The following is a 17705-nucleotide window of genomic DNA, read 5'->3' as shown; positions in this document are numbered from 1 at the left end:
ATGGGCCAGAAGAGCGAAGATATGAGAAACAGGAAACTGACCAAGGAGAGGAGAAGCGCGCACAGGAAGAATGGCTTCTGCCGGGGCGCTCCGTGAGCACGGAGGACGCCGTGCAAATGGGCCCACCCGACCGAGAAGGCTCTCCAGGCCGGGGCCACTCACCCAACCCGGTACCCTTCTAGCACTTAGCACAGGAAGAACAGTTGGTTCTGAACACAACAGGTGCTTTCAAAGTCTGCTGAATGAACGAGTGAGGCAAGAGGAAGACAACAGAAACGTCCCCCAGCCAAGGCACCTCCACCTGGAAGAATCGGGGCGGTGGAGCAGGGTCCGGATGGAACAGATGGGCAGGACTGAAAGCGCAGCGTGGCCGGAAGGCAGGACACAGATCTGTGGGCCTCCCTGAGGATGCTGGTATGAAGTGCTTTCTATTCCAGGGACTGTGACACGGGAGGATGTTTACTTCAGGCCCCCCAGAGACCCCGGTAACGTCTCAACCTTCCAAGGCAACACAGCGTACAGAGCGGACCATGGAGAACAGCCTGCCGGGCAGCAGGCTCTGGTGAGAAAGAGGCCGTGTTCCTGCTCTATGCAGGGCGGCCCCAGCTCAGAGGTAAACAGGACTGTCGCCTGCCCTGACGACCACAGAAGAATCTTTTACACCTCATCTCATTTTTGCATGTCCCACCACGCAACACTACCCCCAATTTTTAGTAATGTACTCAACAAGGCCGAACTGCAGAGTTTATCAAAAAGCATCATTTACCACCAACCTCCCCTCTGCCCCCGACAAAATAATAACAGTGGTAGTTAAGGCCCTTCTTCTTCCTAAAATGACCGTCACGGGTGTGATGGCACTGTCATGGGGAAAGGAAATGCTCTTGATTCTGCGGCTGCACCCCCAAGGGGAGGGAATAAGAACAACTGTGATACAGGGGCGCTGCTATATGAGGGGTGCTCTGCATCGGAGGGGCTGCACTTTCAAAACTGCTTCTGAAAAAGAAATTTCATCCACCAGGATGGAAAAGCGAACATCAAGGGGGCTGGGAACTGGAGGCAGAATTTGCATAAACACAGGGATAAGGGACTTTGAACTTGGGCCAGACCTCTGTGGAGGGGACCTGGGAGGCAGGGGGCCTGGGAGAGAACCTGGAAGTGAGGAGCTGGGAGGGCCGCGCACCATATGCTTCGTGCAAACTCAACGCCTTTCCAGCTGCTTAAAGGTCGGCCCCATTTCAAAGCACAAAAACATTCTCTGTATTTATCTTCCTCTACCCTGTACCCCCAGAGTAAATTCCGGGTGTATTTGAGTTATTTTAGTTCCTCTATAACTGGTGTTCATAGCATACTTTTAGGAAGCACCCCGAGATCAACGACCAGCCTCTATACTGAGGAAGCGTGGTCCAGCACTGGGGCTAAGGTCAGCACATGTCCTTCAGAGCTGGAGGGGATTAGCGTGAATTCCTGCTCTGCTGCTTACTAGCTGTGTGACCTCTGGCAAGTCCCTTAACCACTCTGAGCTTAATCACCATCTATTTTAAGAATGAAATTAGGGCCTACCTCATAGGGTTGTAGTGAGGAAGAAATAAGCTATTGGGAAAGCACAAATAAAGTGTTCTCTAAGTCCATTACTGTTATTACAAAACACGCGTGGTTCTTCACCTTTCCAGGGTCAGGAGTCCCACTAAGAACCAAAAAACTGATCGAACAAAATCTTGACATCTTCTAGGAAAATGCATAGTCACATGACATGCTATCAACAATTTCAGGCTGTCTGCAAAGCCTCTGACATTCAAAGACCCCAGGTTAAGAAGCCCCAAGTAACAATAAAATTCTGCTTCTATAGCTGAGGAAACTGAGGTCCAGGCAGCCATGTACTTCCAGCATCAAAATGTGAAGCAGGTGTCTTGGCTTCCAATTGAGGCCTCTTTCAACCAAGACAAGCTGCTTATATTTATAAGCTAAAACTGTACTTAAAGCTCTGAATATAATAGATACACTTATGTACACTGTCTCCCTTATAAACGCTCTTATGGCAACAGTATGTTCTGTTAAACTGGAAAGTCAAGAAAGAGCACAGAAATAGCAACACGCACACCTGAGCCACTATAATCCAGTTTATAAAAAGTAAAAACGGTGCTCTATGTCTCATTTACAAATACTCAGAGAGGTTAGCACACACCAGTCTTGTGGTTCCAACTAGATCTGTGGTTAGCAAATTCCAAACGGAATCCCAGACTCTGGACCTCTGTCCCGACTGATCTGGGCAAAGGCTACCCGCGGATGAGACCGCGAGATGAAAGGCTGAAGGGGACTCTTCAGAGGAGAGTGCAGCCAACCCCACGTGAACCGCACTTCAGGCTCAGCGCCCCCAGGCGTGGGTCCACCCGCCTCCCTGACGCGAGGGGGCACGGGACGCGGCCACAAAGTACCCCCGGGGCGCCAAACAAGCCAGAACGGGATCTAGCCTTTTGGCACGCACTTCCATTTCACAGGGGAGACATACAAGGGGACGGAGGAACAAGCTTAATGAAACCCCAATGAAGCAGACATATTATGCAGAGGGGTCAATTTGACAAGGAAGGGGCCGGGCGTCTGCCACGGATGAAAACAGGTTGAAGCACCAGAGCCCAATGCAACGCTTAAACGACGTCTGGATCCTGATTCAAACAAACATTTTGTAAACCATCAAGAATATCTGAACAACAGACCTGGCATCTGGTGATGCCAAAGAACTGTTCATTTTGTTAGAGGTGACACTGGCATTGTGGTTACGGAAACGACTCCTAAACACACTAAAACGTGTCGGAATAAAATAACACAAGGGATAGGATTTGCTTCAAATTACTTAAGAACAGAAGGACAAAAATGAATGAATAAGGGAGGCCAGCTTGTTAACTACTGAGTCTGGTGTGGCCAGTGGTGATGATGGTTACAGAGTCACTACACTGTTCTCTGTACTGTACATGTCTGAAATGTTCCATGATTGGAGAGAAAGAAAAAAAAAAAAACCTCTATCTTTCAAATTCCAATCAGAAATAAAATGGGAAAAAAAATACTATTCACACCTAACTTACTCATTCATGAGAATATGTTCTTGATGAAATCTCTGCATTGGAAAGAACCCGAAAGGGCATCTGATTCAAGGATTCCCAAATCTGGATGAAATCAGAAATATGAAGCTTATTAAGAATTTTGGTTTTCCCCAGCCACCTTAATCCTGCTGAATCAGGAGAAGTGGTGGGTGTGTAAGAGCCACAGGTGACTCCGGAGCATTTCAGGGAGTCCCCTCTCCAGCCCCGGTCAAGCAGCTGTGCCACAGAGACAAGGCCCCCAGGCCCCCAGAGACAAGGATCACACCGGATTCTGCACGCTCACACTTGTGCATCTTGGCCTACGTGTGATCCTGCACTTTAAACAAGCGAACAGAAGTGGGATGGCTGACCCTGCGCACACAAACGCAAGGCTTCCACCTGCCCCCCGCCATCCTTCTCACCAGCATTCAGGCACCCGCATAACCACTGAGCTGCAGTGGAACCTCAGCGCGGGAGCTACATCCAAGTAAAATCCCCTGGGGAAAAACAAGCTTACCTGCAAGACCGAGGGGCTTTCACCAGGCAGAGCGTGGGGGACACGCCTTTCCCTGACTCACTCGCAAGCGAAGGGGCTGGGGCCAGTGCCTGAGGGCACCCGGGAGCCTGCCCCTCACCAGGCAGCCTCCAGCTGGCCCCTGGGGAGCCAGAGGGAAGCGGAGAGAGGCGGGGAGCTCACATCCCTACTCTGTTCTTGCAGCATCAGCAACGCTGGGAACAAGCTCCCGACCACAGAACCGACTGGCATCTCATCGGAAGCATGTCGGTACAGGTCCGGCCAGCCGGGGAGCACCGACTCTGCGTTTCACAGGATTAACCACCTCCAAGCCCTCGAAACCGTTCCCTTTCAACAGGCGCTGCGTGTGCCATGACAGCCGTCACCCCGGGCAAACCGGGCTCCCAGAGCAGCGTGGGGGTGCCGGGTGGGGTGCCGGGCAGAGCCGTGGGACACCCGCTTGTCACGCCCCAGGCTGATGAACGATAACTCCCGAGTGCCTCCGCTCGCCGTGGAGCTGGCCTTGTTGAACATTTCAGAGTGTGCATTTGCTAAATTACTTTCATGTGGCCCGGCGTGAGAGCAGACACGCCAAGCCAGGAGTGCGGTAACGTGCAGAATCGTTTCACACCAAACTGAAAGCCCCGGTCATCACGGCAGCAGGGACGTGCGACCCTAGCGGGCCTGGCAGCTCTGTCTCCTCTGCCTTCTGACCCTGTGGTTGCTTCTCCGTGCCGCGTGCTCAGTCGCTTAGGTTGTGTCCGACTCTTTGCAACCTCAAGGACCGTAGCCCGCCAGGCTCCTCTGTCCATGCGATTCTCCAGGAGAGAATACAGGAGTGGTTTGCCTTGCCCTCCTCCCGGGGGTCTTCCCCACCCAGGGATCACACCTGCGTCTCTTATGTCTCCTGCATTGGCAGGCGGCTTCCTTACCACTAGCGCCACCTGGGATGTGGAAGTGCTTGTCCAGACCTTCCCTTTCCAGAGGACCCACCTGTATGGAAGTTTTTAAGGTTACGGACTTAGTTCTTCATAGGGAAACAGCGAGTTTTCTCTAAGTTCAAGGAACGATCAGGAAACACTCAGCAGAGTCGAGTCCAGAGGTCAGTCTCCCGACGGCCCTCCTGGGATAAGGACGGGAGGAGAGTGTGACGGACTCCTGGGGACAGCGGCAGCATCCCGTGACGGTTACAGTTACGGGATGAGGACCTGTGAGGGCAGGGCCGGGGCGCTCAGGCGTGTTCACTCCTGCACGCTGGACGAGGTGCCACCTGCTCCCAGGTCAGCAGCAAAGCTCCTCAGCGTCCACAGCTTCCTCCTCCCAGGCAACGCGCTCCTCAGGCCCTGCACGCCATCCCACCCCACCTTCGGCACAGACGCTGGGTGAGCAGCACCTGCTGGCAAGCACGCCCAGGGGCAGCAGGGAGAAACGGGGCTTCAGCCCGGCCAGCTGCAGACTTGGGCAAGTAGAATCTTCTCGGGCTCAAGATCCTACTAGAAGCAGAAACCTGTTCCTGCAGACAGAGGAAACGAAAGGCCCCACCCTGTGCAGCTGCTGAGCCCACACGAGAGTGGGCCTGAGCCTGAACCTGAATTTCAAAAAGCGTGGAAGTCAGGGACTTCTCTGATGGCGCACTGGCTAAGACTCCGAGCTCCCAAGGCGGGGGCCTGGGTTCGATCCCCGGTCAGGATCCCTGCAGCCAAGACCTGGTGCAGCCAAATAAATATTAAAAAAAGGAAAGCAAATCACCCGCTGCACACTGCAGCACCACTAGCATAGGAGCCAAAGCTGTAGGACATGGCAGCGTGAAAACTGGGTGGAGTGGTTTTCCGCCAAGTTATCTTAGCCGTGGCCACGTTACTTTTTGGGCTTCCCAGGTGGCGCTAGTGGCAAAGAACTCGCCTGCCAAAGCGAGAGATGCAGGTTCGATCCCTGGGTTGGGAAGATCCCCTGGAAGAGGATATGGCAGCCCACTCCAGCATTCTTGCCTGGAGAATCCCATGGTCAGAGAATCCTGGCGGGCTACAGTCCACAGGGTTTCACAGAGTCAGACACGACTGAAGCGACTAAGCACGCACGCATGTTACTTTTCAGAACTTCAAGCTAGGTCACCATTTTCCTAATAGCCCACCTTCTTTCTGCCGCTAAGTCGCTTCAGTCGTGTCCGACTCTGTGTGACCCCACAGACGGCAGCCCACCAGGCTCCCCATCCCCGGGATTCTCCAGGCAAGAACACTGGAGTGGGTTGCCAGTTCCTTCTCCAATGCATGAAAGTGAAAAGTGAAAGTGAAGTCGCTCAGTCGTGTCTGACTCTTAGCGACCCCATGGACTGCAGCCTACCAGGCTCCTCTGTCCATGGGATTTTCCAGGCAAGAGTGCTAGAGTGGGCTGCCATTGCCTTCTCCATCTACCTATTATATTCCATACAAGAAAGATGAAGCAAATTATTAAAACTTCTTTAGCAAATTACGAGGCTCGAGCTTTAAAGGCTTCAAAGCAAAAATTCAACCTTTTAAAAAGCCAGTCTTGAATGAGAACCTAACTCTCAGCCCACTTTTCCACACTGAGAGGGAATTTCAAAGTTGCCAAACACTTTACAGAGCCCAGAATTTCAAGAGAGGCACCTGGGCACTGGGGGTCTTTGTTCTGCAGTATATAAAGATGTTCACGTCATCCACACAATGTCCACCACTGTATATTTATTCCAGAATCCTAGACCAATGCCTTTCTCTGAGTTAATATTCAGAAAGAATACAAATGCCACATGTCTCTAGCACTTGGTGACAAATTTCCTACATATATTTATTATTCCTATTTACACTCCTCATGGTTCATGGCTGCAATCAGAGTACAGGCTTTTGTTTGGTCTTGAAAACCAAAGGGACCCACCCACGCTGAAGGATGACCATACTAAGAACCCATCAGGTCTGCAAACCACTGTTTTGTAACCCTGCTCCCAGTGGGAAGCCCTCAAGCCAGCTTCAGAAACACCAAACTCAGGAAAAGGAAGTTCTTGACAACCGCCTGATCGCATGCAACGAGACAGAGTTCTCCGTTTACGCAACGGCCCCTTCCACACAACAGATTCACACTCCTGAACACTTTCTGTTCATGGAGAGACATGTTTCACTTCCAAAAGAAAAACCTGAGCTCCAGCCCCCGAGGCTTACCTGACTCCTCTCTTTGTCCACTTTCTTAAAACATTTATTCAAGGACAAATTGTGTCTCACTGAGTTTTTCCACCCAGTAGGTGCGTTTGCAAAATACGGAAAGTGTTCCAAGATCCAGTTGTAGATATCCTTGACGGGCAGGCGCTTTGTGGGAGAGTCCTCGATGGCCATGAATATGAGGCAGCTGAAGGAGTAGGGAGGCTTGCAGTTGGGGTTCTGCCGGGCGTCGTAGGGCACGTCGGAGTGCGCGGGCGACGGCGGCGGCTCGTCGTCCGGGTCCTGGACCGGGCTGACGCTGCGCAGCACCGAGTCCCCGAAGCTCTTCAGCAGGTTCTTGCTCTCGTGCAGCCAGTTCAGGTTGGTCAGCTCCTCATCTTCCATGGCCCCCTCCTCTAGGCGGATGTCGGGCAGGGCGAAGTCCAGGTCATCGTCTTCCTGGAGGGCCTTGGAGAAGCCGCTGCCCCGGTAACACGGACTCAGCCCGCTGGAGACGCTAATTCCTGAGCTTTCCGGCTTCTTGCTGGGAGGCATGACTGGACCCATTTACGTGAAGGCTCCTGAAACACACAAGACAGAGAAGATGAGGGGGGACCCCGCCGGCAGAGAGGCAGCCGCGGCCCCCGCCCCGCCGGCTCGGCGGGCGCCCTGCCCGCCAGAGACACCCCCTCCCCGGGCCGCCGGGAGCAGATCGGAGCTGCCCGAGCCCAGCGCGGAGCCGCCCGAGCCCAGCGCGGGGACCGACGGCCCGCGAGGACGAGACCCGGAACGGGCGCGCGCCTTCAGGGGCTCCTGCGTCACGAGAAGAACGCGAGGGGAAGAGGGGACTGGGAGTCCGTCACACCCAGCGTGGACGAACCACAAGGTCCTGGGGAGCCCCTGGCGTCTGGGGGTAGCGTTCAGCGCTCCCACTGCAGAAGCTACAGGTTCCATCCCCGGCTGGGGAACTAAGATCCGTCCAGCTGTGCTGGCAAGGCCCGACTGTATCACAGCACAGGGGAACAGTATTCCAACCTGTGATAGACTGTAACGGAAAGCAATGTTAAAACCAATACATATTAGGTATAAAACCACTCCACTGCACAGGAGAAACTAACGCAGCACTGGAAGTCAACTATACTGCCATAATCAAAAAAAACCCAAAAAGGGAAATTCCACAAGGCCTTCTTCCCGATCCATGAAGCCTCTCACCGTGACCCTAGGAAAATCAGTTATTTCCTGCTTGCCTCTGTTTACCTGCTTTACATGAAAATGTACAAAATTCTTTTGAGCCTCACAGTAAAACACCACAAAATAAGTGCGGCCACAACCCAGGTCACTTTGGGTGACAGGTCTTACTATTTACGTTTCTCAGGGAAAAAAAATAAAGACACACCTGAAAGGTGAAGGCCCGCTGTTTCAGGTTACGTTCAGCTGTTTCCATGCGAAGACCATCACAACTGCCTGGGAATTAAAACTGGCTATGGTGAGAACCACTTTAGTAGTGTTCTATTTGACTTTTTCTTTTTTTCCACCACAAGTCAAGACCTAAAACTGCAATGTTAATAACATTTGGCAAGTCTAAAGAGGGATGCCAAATTATTCTGTGGATTCAAAGTGGAGGAGGAAGCACAGTTAATTTCGTTGGGACACTACACCCTGAACAAAAAAGTGAGCACTGTCAGACACCACGCAAATAAAGAGGAATGTGAAGACGAGCCATCCACTGAAATTAAAATCAGTGCAAAAAGTCAGGAGAGCAGCCAGGAGCTTCAAGAAAGAAGGCAAATCCAACAAAAACTGCTAAGGAATTCTGTTCTGCTCCTCCCCCATTTTTATCAACAACCCAGCACAGGGGTAAAATATCTGAGGAGGAAAGACAATGGGGGGGGGGGGGTGACCCCAACAGCGACAAAGCACGTTCATCCCTCGAGCACTGAACGTGAGATAGAAAGAATAGGAAGATAAGGAAAGAGGCCTCCCACGCTCCCATAGTGTGCTGGGTGCAAGAAGGGTGTCTGTTTTGTCCTCCACCCCAGCCCTGGGCTTCCCTGGTGCCTCAGACAGTAAAGAATCCACCTGCGATGTGGGAGACCTGGGTTCCATCCCCTGGAGGAGGGCATGGCAACCCACTCCAGTATTTCTGCCTGGAGAGCCCCATGGACAGAGGAGCCTGGTGGGCTACAGCCCACGAGGTCTCAAAAGAGTCAGACACGACTGAGTGACTAAGCACAACCACCCCTGAGTAACATCATGCAGGCTGTTTAGAAAAAAAAAAAAGAAAAAGAAAAAAAATGGACACAGCAAAAGCAAAGACAGGATCATTCTATGGCTCCAAAAGTTCACTGACGCCACGCCTAAAATAACTGCCACTTCAGCTGGGGAAGCTCTAGAAAGCATATGTGGGGCACTGAATACCCAAAGGTACCTGAGAACTGGTAGTGCCACCCCCCACACCGCCCACCCCTGGGAGCCGCAGGGTAAGGGGGGGCAAAGGTGGACAAACAGCCCGCAGACAGAAGGCCCTGGGGGGTGGGGGTGCTCTCTGGAGCCGCCCTGAAATGTCCAACTGTGAGGAGGGAAAAAATTTTCAGGCACCAAAGTCCCATGGAAGCAGGTAGTTCAGACACTTCCAGTTCATCCACAGGGAATATGTTTTTCATCAAATAGGGAGGCTACTCTGAGTAGTACAGGATACCTATTAAAGAATAATCTAGTGTCTTCAGTTTGGAGGTAAGACAGAGACCAGCCTGATACAGCTTTTACCTTCTTTGTAAACAAATCAAGGCTAGGCTTGTCCGCTCAAAGTTTTCACGGGACTCCCCTCATCAAATAACCTAATTTTCTGATAACAAGGAATATCCACACAGTCGAGTACAAAAGAGGAAAAAAAAAAAAAAAAAAGACCAAGCCGCTGAAGTCAACTTTAGCTCCAGAGGAAAAAAGTTTTACGTCTCCTGAGCTACCAAACAGGAAAATTATATCATGGCTGACAGTAAAGTAATTTAATTGCACTGTTGCTATGACAACGTGCTGCTCTTTCTTTTTAATTTGCTTACTTGTCAGTAGCTTCCCAAACGAACTAACATGCTATTCTCCATGTTTTCTTTTGTTTTAAACAAACACTGCCAGCAATACGGTTTTCTTAGGAGAGCGGCGCTGCCCAGAAGAGAGGGTTCCGGGGCTCAGCACCCCTGGATCGCTCGCGGGCTTTGTGTTCCGTGCCCCCGAAGCTGGCCAGCTGGCCAGTGCCCCACCATAAATCCGCATTTTACAGCGACCGCATCAAGAGCTGCTGACCGCTACCGCTCCCAGAAACCACACTGAGGAGTTTTCCATTATGATCTCTAACGACATAATTCGCCAAATCTTTTTTTTTTTCCCCTACTATTTTTTAGAAGGGGCGGGGGGGGGGGGGTCAGAGAAAGAATCCAGATCATGTGAGTCTGCAGTTCAGCAAACATTTTCCATCGGCTGCCAGTAAGGCTGCTCGCCGGATCCGCAAATGTCCACCACTGACCTCCTTACAACTTTTCGGTTAGCTATTGGCTACGTTCCGGACACGCACACCCTCCTGCTTGTGACTTGCTGGGTTTCGTTATCCTTCCCCCCCCCCCTTTTTTTCATGGAGAAAATGCAGCAGAAAAGCTCATTCCTTGCCCACTGCCAGAGGGCTGCAAATAACTGACAAAGGCATGAGTGGCCCAGCTCCGAACAGATGGTCAAAGCGAACTTTAAAAAGTTGAGAAATCACTCCCGTCCGCCCCCCCAAGCGGAGCAGGGCAGTGGCGAGTTTGGGGTGTGCGGTAACCACCCCCCTCCGCGCACGCGCACACGCGCTCTGCTCCCTCGCCGACGGTCCTTGTCAAAAACATTTCCAGGGGACCTGCGGGCGCGGCGATTGGCGGCGGCCCGCGTCCATCAGCGGCGTTGCCGGGCGACGGGGAAACCGCTCCTCGCCCCGCCGGCCCGGCCCTCGGGAGCCCGCATGCCTTCACTGCCGGTCAGACGGCACCAGCCTTTTATCGGCCGCGCCGAGCCCCAGAAACACATCGGGGGAAGCCTGTCGCCCCCCAACTCCTCCAGGGCCCAAGGGGGGATTCAGAGAGGGCCCAGGTGGCCAGGACTCGGTCCTCGGGAGATTCTGCCGATGCCAAGCTTGCACAGTCGGGGGGGCGGGGGGATCTTTGTTAGGAGCCCGTCTCTCTTCTGGGATCTCCCCTTGATCAGCACCCCCAGCCCCGGCCCGTGGCGCCGGGGGTCCCGCCAACACCCCCAAGTCCGTCGCTTCGTTTATGAAGTCGGGGCACCGGGGAAAACAGCCCGCACGTCGGGGCCAGGAGCCTCTTAGCACCCGGCAACTTCCCCGGGGCTCCGGGGCTCCCGTGTCCCCCGCCGAGCCGGGCCCCCCCCAACCCCGGGGCCCTAGCCCCCGGGGACTGCGGAGCCCCCGAGTCGGCCGCCTCCGGGACGGCCCCCCGAGCGGAGCGCGCGCGCGCTCCGAGCCGACCCGACCCCGCGCGGGCGCGGACTCACCTGGCCGGAGCGGGGCGCGGGGGCGCGGGGGCGCCGCGGCCCTTCAACGGGAGCCCACAAACTTTGGCGGGCGCGCGGCGGGCATGGCTCGGGGGCCCGGCCGAGGGCGCGCGGGCGCGGCGCTGCGAGCGCGGGGCGGCGGGCGGCGGGGGGCGGCCGCGGGCGCGGGCGGCAGGGGCGCGGGGGTCGCGGCGCGGCATGGGACCTGCGGCCTCCGCCGGGCGCGCCGCGCGTCCTCCCGCCGGCCCGCCGCTCTCCCCGCCCCGTCCCGCCTCCCGCTCGCCTCCGCCGCGGCGAGAAATTGTTTCCACTGCAAACAAAAAAAGGAGACACATGACCAGGCGGGAGGCGGGGGGAGCGGAGGGGAGGGCCGCGCTCAGGGGCGGAGGGAGCGGGAGAGACGGAAAACGTGGGCCGGGCCGCCAGCGGCCGGAGGCGCCGGGCGCGGACCCGCCGGGGCGGCCCTTGCCCGCGCCCCGGGCGCACGGCCGGCCGGGCCCTCGCGCCCCCGGCGCTGCCCCGGCGCACACGGAGCCCGGACCGCGAGCGCAGGCTCCCCGCGAGCCCGCGGGGGTGGAGGCGGCCGGCGCGGCGGGCTCTGCGACCCCAAGCAGCCGCGACCATAGGCGGCGGGGCTGGCGGGGCGCGCGGCCTGTCCCTTCCCTGCGCTCTGGCCACGCGGGCGGGCGGGCGCTGCGCCTCTGGCAACGTGTCGCCGGAACGCTCCTACCCCGTCCGCGCGCCTTACATGGCTCGAAAGTAAAAATAAAAAGAATTACGATGCGGGCGAGGCTGGCGAGAGGGAGACGAGATTCCACTGCTCCCCAACTCCGGCGCCCTGGCGGGACTCCCGGGGCCGCCCCGGCCCTCCTCCAGCAGCCGCCCCGTGCCCCCGGGAGGAAGGGCACAAAGGCACCGCCGCCTCCCGCCCAGGGGGCTGCCCCTCGGGGCTGCCCGCCGGCGCCCGGCTGCCCGGGGAGGGAGGGTGGCCATATGGCCATTCCAGGTTACAGAGCCGGAGGCCCGTCCTGAGGGCCAAACCTTGGGGCCTCCGGCGCGTTGTGCCCAACTCCCTGGCCGCCTTCTGAGCCTCCAGCGAAAACAAGGCTCTGCTCCTCCACGTTTAGAGCGCTCGAGAGCCGCAGCGACAGCTGGCAGGGCCGCCTCTCCGAGTCTTCAGGCGCCTCCGAAGGTGGGCCACCCGCCTCTGCAGCCGCGCCAGACAGCTGCCTTTGGAGGGACTGAGAGGGGAGTCCCAGAGGTCACCCTAGTGGTGACATAAATAAAAATAGGACTGCACCCCCCGCCTCCCACCGCCCCCTCCCACTCCCTGAAACCAAATCAGTCGATTCCTCTACAGAAGGAAACAGCAGTCGCTGCCGGCCACCTCTCCCCGTCTACCTGAACCAGAGGCCAGGACCTTTTGAGCGCTTGGAAAACTGCAGAAAAACCAGTGAGAAGGCCCTCCAGCTGGCAGCACCTTGTAACTTAGCCAGAGGGGGAGAAAAATCCCACGGGTTCCAGAAACGTTTTAATTTCCAAAGACTTAAGGAAACTCCGATCCATCTGAGGAGTCATTCCCCCTCTCAGAGTTACAAGATGGTGGGTGGTAAGTTTTCAGCAGGACACTCACCAGCAGGCCTTACTGCTTAGCCTGGGAATCACCACCCACCTGGGAGGTGATTCAGCCTTGATGGCCCGGGGCAACAGAGGTCACCCGGCCCCACCCCTTTAATTACCGAGCGCTTGGTCTACCCCAAGTCACTAAGCAAAAGGCCTGTGGCAAGAGGGGCAAACTAGGTGTATCCCAAGTCCTGAGCGCGGGATTCTAAAGGTCAGAGGTGGTGACAGAAACAGGACAGGAGCTCAGTCTTGTCGGCGAACCTCCATCAGCCTGTCAGTCGAGGCTCCTCAAAGGAACCAAGAGACCCTGGTCCAGCCCCGTGCTGGCTTCAGCTCAGTTCAGTCGCTCAGTCGTGCCCGACTCTGCGACCCCGTGGACCGCAGCCTGCCAGGCCTCCCTGTCCGTCACCAATGCCCGTGCTGGCTTGGAGAGGACGAAATAGCCGTCTGGGTGCACCCCTTCCACGCCAGTCCCCGCAGCACTCACAGTGGAGCTGGACGTCTCTACGGGAAGTAGGGGCAGCAGGTGTTCCCAGCCGGCGGCGCCCCCTTCCTGCTCAGCGCTCAGAAGGAAGGGCCTTGAGCACGTGGCTATTGCACAAGCGCCTTGTCTGAACCAGCCACCCGACGTGAACCAAAACTTGGAGACGCAGCGAGCTCTGGGCCAGAAGCAGCCCTGAGCGGCGGGCGGAGCCCGGGAGGGAAGCTGCCTTCCCAAGCTCGCCTCTTTTCCTTGGCGGCTTCTGGTTTCTTCCATTCTCCAGCTTGTTTCCTCATCTCACTCTTCCGCTGTGAGAAGGTGTGACGCCTGCGGAGGGAGGGGCGGGTGCGCCCGGTGGCCCCTCTGTCTGAAGGGGGGACCCAGACGTTTGCCAGGAGCCGGCGGGAGGCGGAGAGGGGTCTCCCCATCTTGTCACTCCAGAGACTCCTGGCTGTGGGACCTGCTCCCGGACGAAGCAGGTCAGGAGCCAGATTCGCTCAGGAACAACCTCATTCCCTTCGTGAGCTTTCAGGAAACACCCTTGAGCCTTAGAGCCTGACAAGTCTCAGAGAGACAAGTGGACTGTTTAGAGCGCCGGTTCCCAATCAGAATCCTATGTGCGCGCTAGAACTCACTCTGGGCACCACCTGGTCCCGGACTGGGGACGATAGGACCCTCCTGCGGCCCCACCCGGGCTGAGAGCACTAGGGTGCTAGCCCGGTCAGGCCCCAGTCCTCGTGGGACCCCAGGTTCCTCCTCTGCGGAGAGGAATGCCCCCCACCTTGGTGTTCTCCACTTTCTTCTCCAGCATGGTTCTCTGCCCTGGACCAGCAAGGTCCCTCCCCCATCCCGGGTTATTCGGCCAACCTGAGTACTTCTGTAAAGCCCCGTGATCCCTCCTGAGGCCGCAACAACTGAGGAAATGCAGTGGGAGAGCGCCGAGTGTGAGAAGACCTGCGTGCGGGCTGAGTCGCTCAGTCGTGTCCGACGCTTGCGACCCCATGGACTGTAGCCCACCAGACTCCTCTGTCCATGGGATTGTCCAGGCAGGAATCCTGGAGCGGGTGGCCATGTCGGCCTCCGGGGGAGTCCTCCTGACCCAGGGAGCAAACCCGAGTCTCCCACACCTTTTGCATGGGCAGGTGGACTCTTTACCACTACTGCCACCTGGGAATCCCCGAGGGAATGTCCCCTGAGGGACATTCAAACATGAGGAGGAATCTGAGGCAGGTCTGGAAAGAGGGTCTTCTCAACAGGATCCTCAAACTGACCGGGGAAAAGGGTACCCGAATGGGAGGCTGAGTCAGCGCCGGCCGCACAGCTGGCTGCGGGTAACCGGAGCGTCGTCGGACGGTTTCTTCCAGCTCCTTCCCTCTGAGACCTCGCTGTCTTCCCTGCTTCCCCCATATGTCTGTTCCCCTCTCCTCCCGGAAGGCCGGCCTCCTCTGCTCACTTAGGACCACACACGGCTGCCAGCACCAAGGGCAAAGGACCTTCTGAGTGCCAGCACCCACTGCCTCCGCCCGCGTCCTCCTTCCACCACACCGTCGGGTTCCCAGGGGAGAATCTGACTGGCTTGGCCTGATTCAGGTCACTCTGCCTTCCGGCCCATCCCTTCCTCCCAGCGGAGGCAGAGGTGTGGTGTGACTACCTGGGACGACAGGACCCGGGAGGGGAGGGGAGACGGCTGTGAAGGGAGACTGTCTAATAAACACAGGCCCGTGTTTGAAACGGGGAAGGGACGTTCTAGACCTGAGCCTCTCAGGTAGGCATGCCTGGGGAGCCACGCCCAGTGGGTCGGAATCTCCTGGGACGGACCGGCTGTGTGCATTTTGAGAAAGCACCACAGCACAAACTGCATTTTCAGCCAGGAGAAATGAACGGCACGCGTACACGGGTCACCAATGACGCTATCCGAACATGCACTCGTTCCCTGAACAAACAGACTGGACGTCCACCGAGCGTGTGGCAAAGTTAGGTACCAGGGATACAGTCTCCACGCCTTACGGAACAGGTGTGTTAGCGGAGAAGCGTGGAAACATCCCATCACAAAACTCCCTGAATGCGAAGGTGAGCAGTTTATGTGAAGGAATCAGAGGGCAAGAAGAACTCATTGAGTAGTTTTGAATCCAGAAGTTGCTCTGTCAGGAATACGCCTTAAAAAGAAGAACAGCTTGCCTCCAGTAGGTGAATAAGTCCTAGAGCCCTCATAAGGGCACAATGGTTACAGACAACAGAACTGTATCATAAGCATTAAACCCGCTAAGTGACTAGATCTTAATTATTCCCAACACTACAAGAAATGATCATTATGTGACACAATAGAGGGATTAGCTAACGCTATAATGGTGATCATGCTTCAGTATAAACGGACCAAATGAGTGTGCCGCACACCTTAGACCCCCACGTGTTATAGGTCAAATATCCTTCAATTTTAAAAAGGAAGAGTAATAGGATCATGGATCCAAGACAAGACTGGGGAAAGGAAAGAAATGGAAGACCAAAAACACACAGTAGGAGTGTTTGTGGCTCAGTCATGCCCAACTCTTTGTGACCCCGTGGACTGTTGCCCGCCAGCCTCCTCTGTCCATGGGATTCTCCAGGCAAGAACACTGGAGTGGGCTGCCATGCCCTTCTCCAGGGGATCTTCTGCACCCAGGGATCACACCCGGGTCTTGCGCACTGCAGGCAGACTCTTTACCATCTGAGCTACAGGGAAGTCCACACAAAATCCATACATAATCCATAATCCATACAAAAGTCTTCCCAGGTGGTGCTAGTGGTAAAGAACCTACCTGCCAATGCAGGAGATGTAGGAGATTCAGGTTCGATCCCTGAGTCTGGTAGATCCTCGGAAGAGGGCATGGCAACCCCCTCCAATAATCTTGTGTGTAGAATCCTACGGTCAGAGGAGCTTGGCAGGCTATATATAGTCCATAGGGTCACACGAAGTTAGACACAACTGAAGTGACTGAGCACAATCCATACAGAATGGAATAAAGATTATTTTTTAATGTTTCTTAGTAAGAAAAAAAGGTTAAAATATTAAAATAGTGTTTCCCTCTGATTGTTAGAGTTACACAGTAATTTTTGTTTTGGGCTGCTTCTTTCACATTTGTCTATATTTTCCAAATTTTCTACAATAAGCACCCAACACATTTCTAATGACTTCCCTGGTGCCTCAGACAGTAAAGCGTCTGCCTACAATGCGGGAGAGCTGGGTTCAATCCCTGGGTTAGGAAGATCCCCTGGAGAAGAAAATGGCAACCCACTCCAGTATTCCTGCCTGGGAAATCCCATGGACAGAGGAGCCTGGCGGGGTCGAAAAGAGTCGGAAACGACTGAGTGGCTGAACTGAACTGAACTGAACAAGCTCCCGGGTGCTGCTGCTGGTCCAAGGACCACACTTTGGGAACCACTAAATTCGAGAACAGTCAGGGAGACTGGAAAAAAAATGAATGCACAAGAGGCTTCAAAGGAAGAACCAAGTGAATCCATCAAATGACTAAATATGAGAGGAGAAGGAGAGATGATGGTCAAAGATAGCTCCTTGATCATGGGTTGACTAAGTCTCTTTGAGTTAGCATGTGAGAATGCCGTTCGCAATAGTAAAATAGTTCCTCACTTCCTTCCCTCCTGTGCAGAAGGAAGAGATCCCCAGGATCACAGCTGGAAGACTTTCCATCTCTAGGTGAGTGTCAAAGGCCTGATCAAGCTTTCTTTGGGCTTCCCGGTCATCCCCTCTTGGGGTTTTCCTCTTGTGCATTCTTGGTGTTTATATGACAGATTCTGAAGAGTGGAGCCTAGGAAAATGCTCATTAGACTTTCTCCAGCAGGAAGGAGCGTCAGGAGGCTTATCTGAGGAGGGAAGGGAGGCTATGGAGTAAGGGGAAGTACCGCTGACCTCGGAGAGGGACGTTCATTAGCGCAGGCGCCAGAGGGAGCGTACCAAGTCACCTGCGAGGGGCAACAGGGAAAATATCGAACCTGCCAGCTCCTCTGCGAGCATGAACAAAAGTGTGATCTGATGATCCAGAATCCAGATGTAGTCACCTCATTCAGTCAGAACGTATTTATTCATAAGCATCTAGCTACACTCTGCCCAGTACTGTATGGAGGGCACTGGGAGAAATAAAAGATGTGGTACTTGCCCTCAAGGATGGGGAAGTCTAGGGATTTTCCTGCTGGTCCAGTGGCTAAGACTCCACGCTCCCAATGCAGGGGGCACAAGTTCGATCCCTGGTCCGGGAACTAGATCCCATGTGCCTCAATTGAGAGTCCCCGTGCCACAGCTAAGACCCTGTGCAGTCAAATAAATAAATATTGGGAAA

At 55.2% G+C, this 17705-nt stretch overlaps 1 protein-coding gene across 9 annotated transcripts in view; it reads right to left on the bottom strand.

Annotated features, from left to right (window-relative positions):
* Positions 1-17705, bottom strand: part of FOXN3 (forkhead box N3) — a 439226-nt gene that overhangs the window by 248210 nt on the left and 173311 nt on the right. For 5 of the 9 annotated variants that reach the window (XM_043919231.1, XM_043919228.1, XM_043919235.1 and 2 more), the window contains exon 3: positions 6759-7315. In XM_043919231.1, the coding sequence (XP_043775166.1) occupies positions 6759-7301 (543 nt within the window). In that variant the 5' untranslated portion in view covers positions 7302-7315. Of the gene's footprint in view, positions 1-6758; positions 7316-8130; positions 8510-11270; positions 11438-12049; positions 12180-12311; positions 12490-17705 lie in introns of those variants that run through there. The other 4 variants (XM_043919234.1, XM_043919232.1, XM_043919229.1 and 1 more) reach the window with 4 other exon arrangements.

This window comes from Cervus elaphus, chromosome 12 (assembly GCF_910594005.1).
Source record: "Cervus elaphus chromosome 12, mCerEla1.1, whole genome shotgun sequence".
Taxonomy (NCBI): Eukaryota; Metazoa; Chordata; class Mammalia; order Artiodactyla; family Cervidae; genus Cervus; species Cervus elaphus.
Note: the sequence above shows the minus strand (reverse complement) of the source record. Positions and strands in the feature narration are given on the sequence as shown.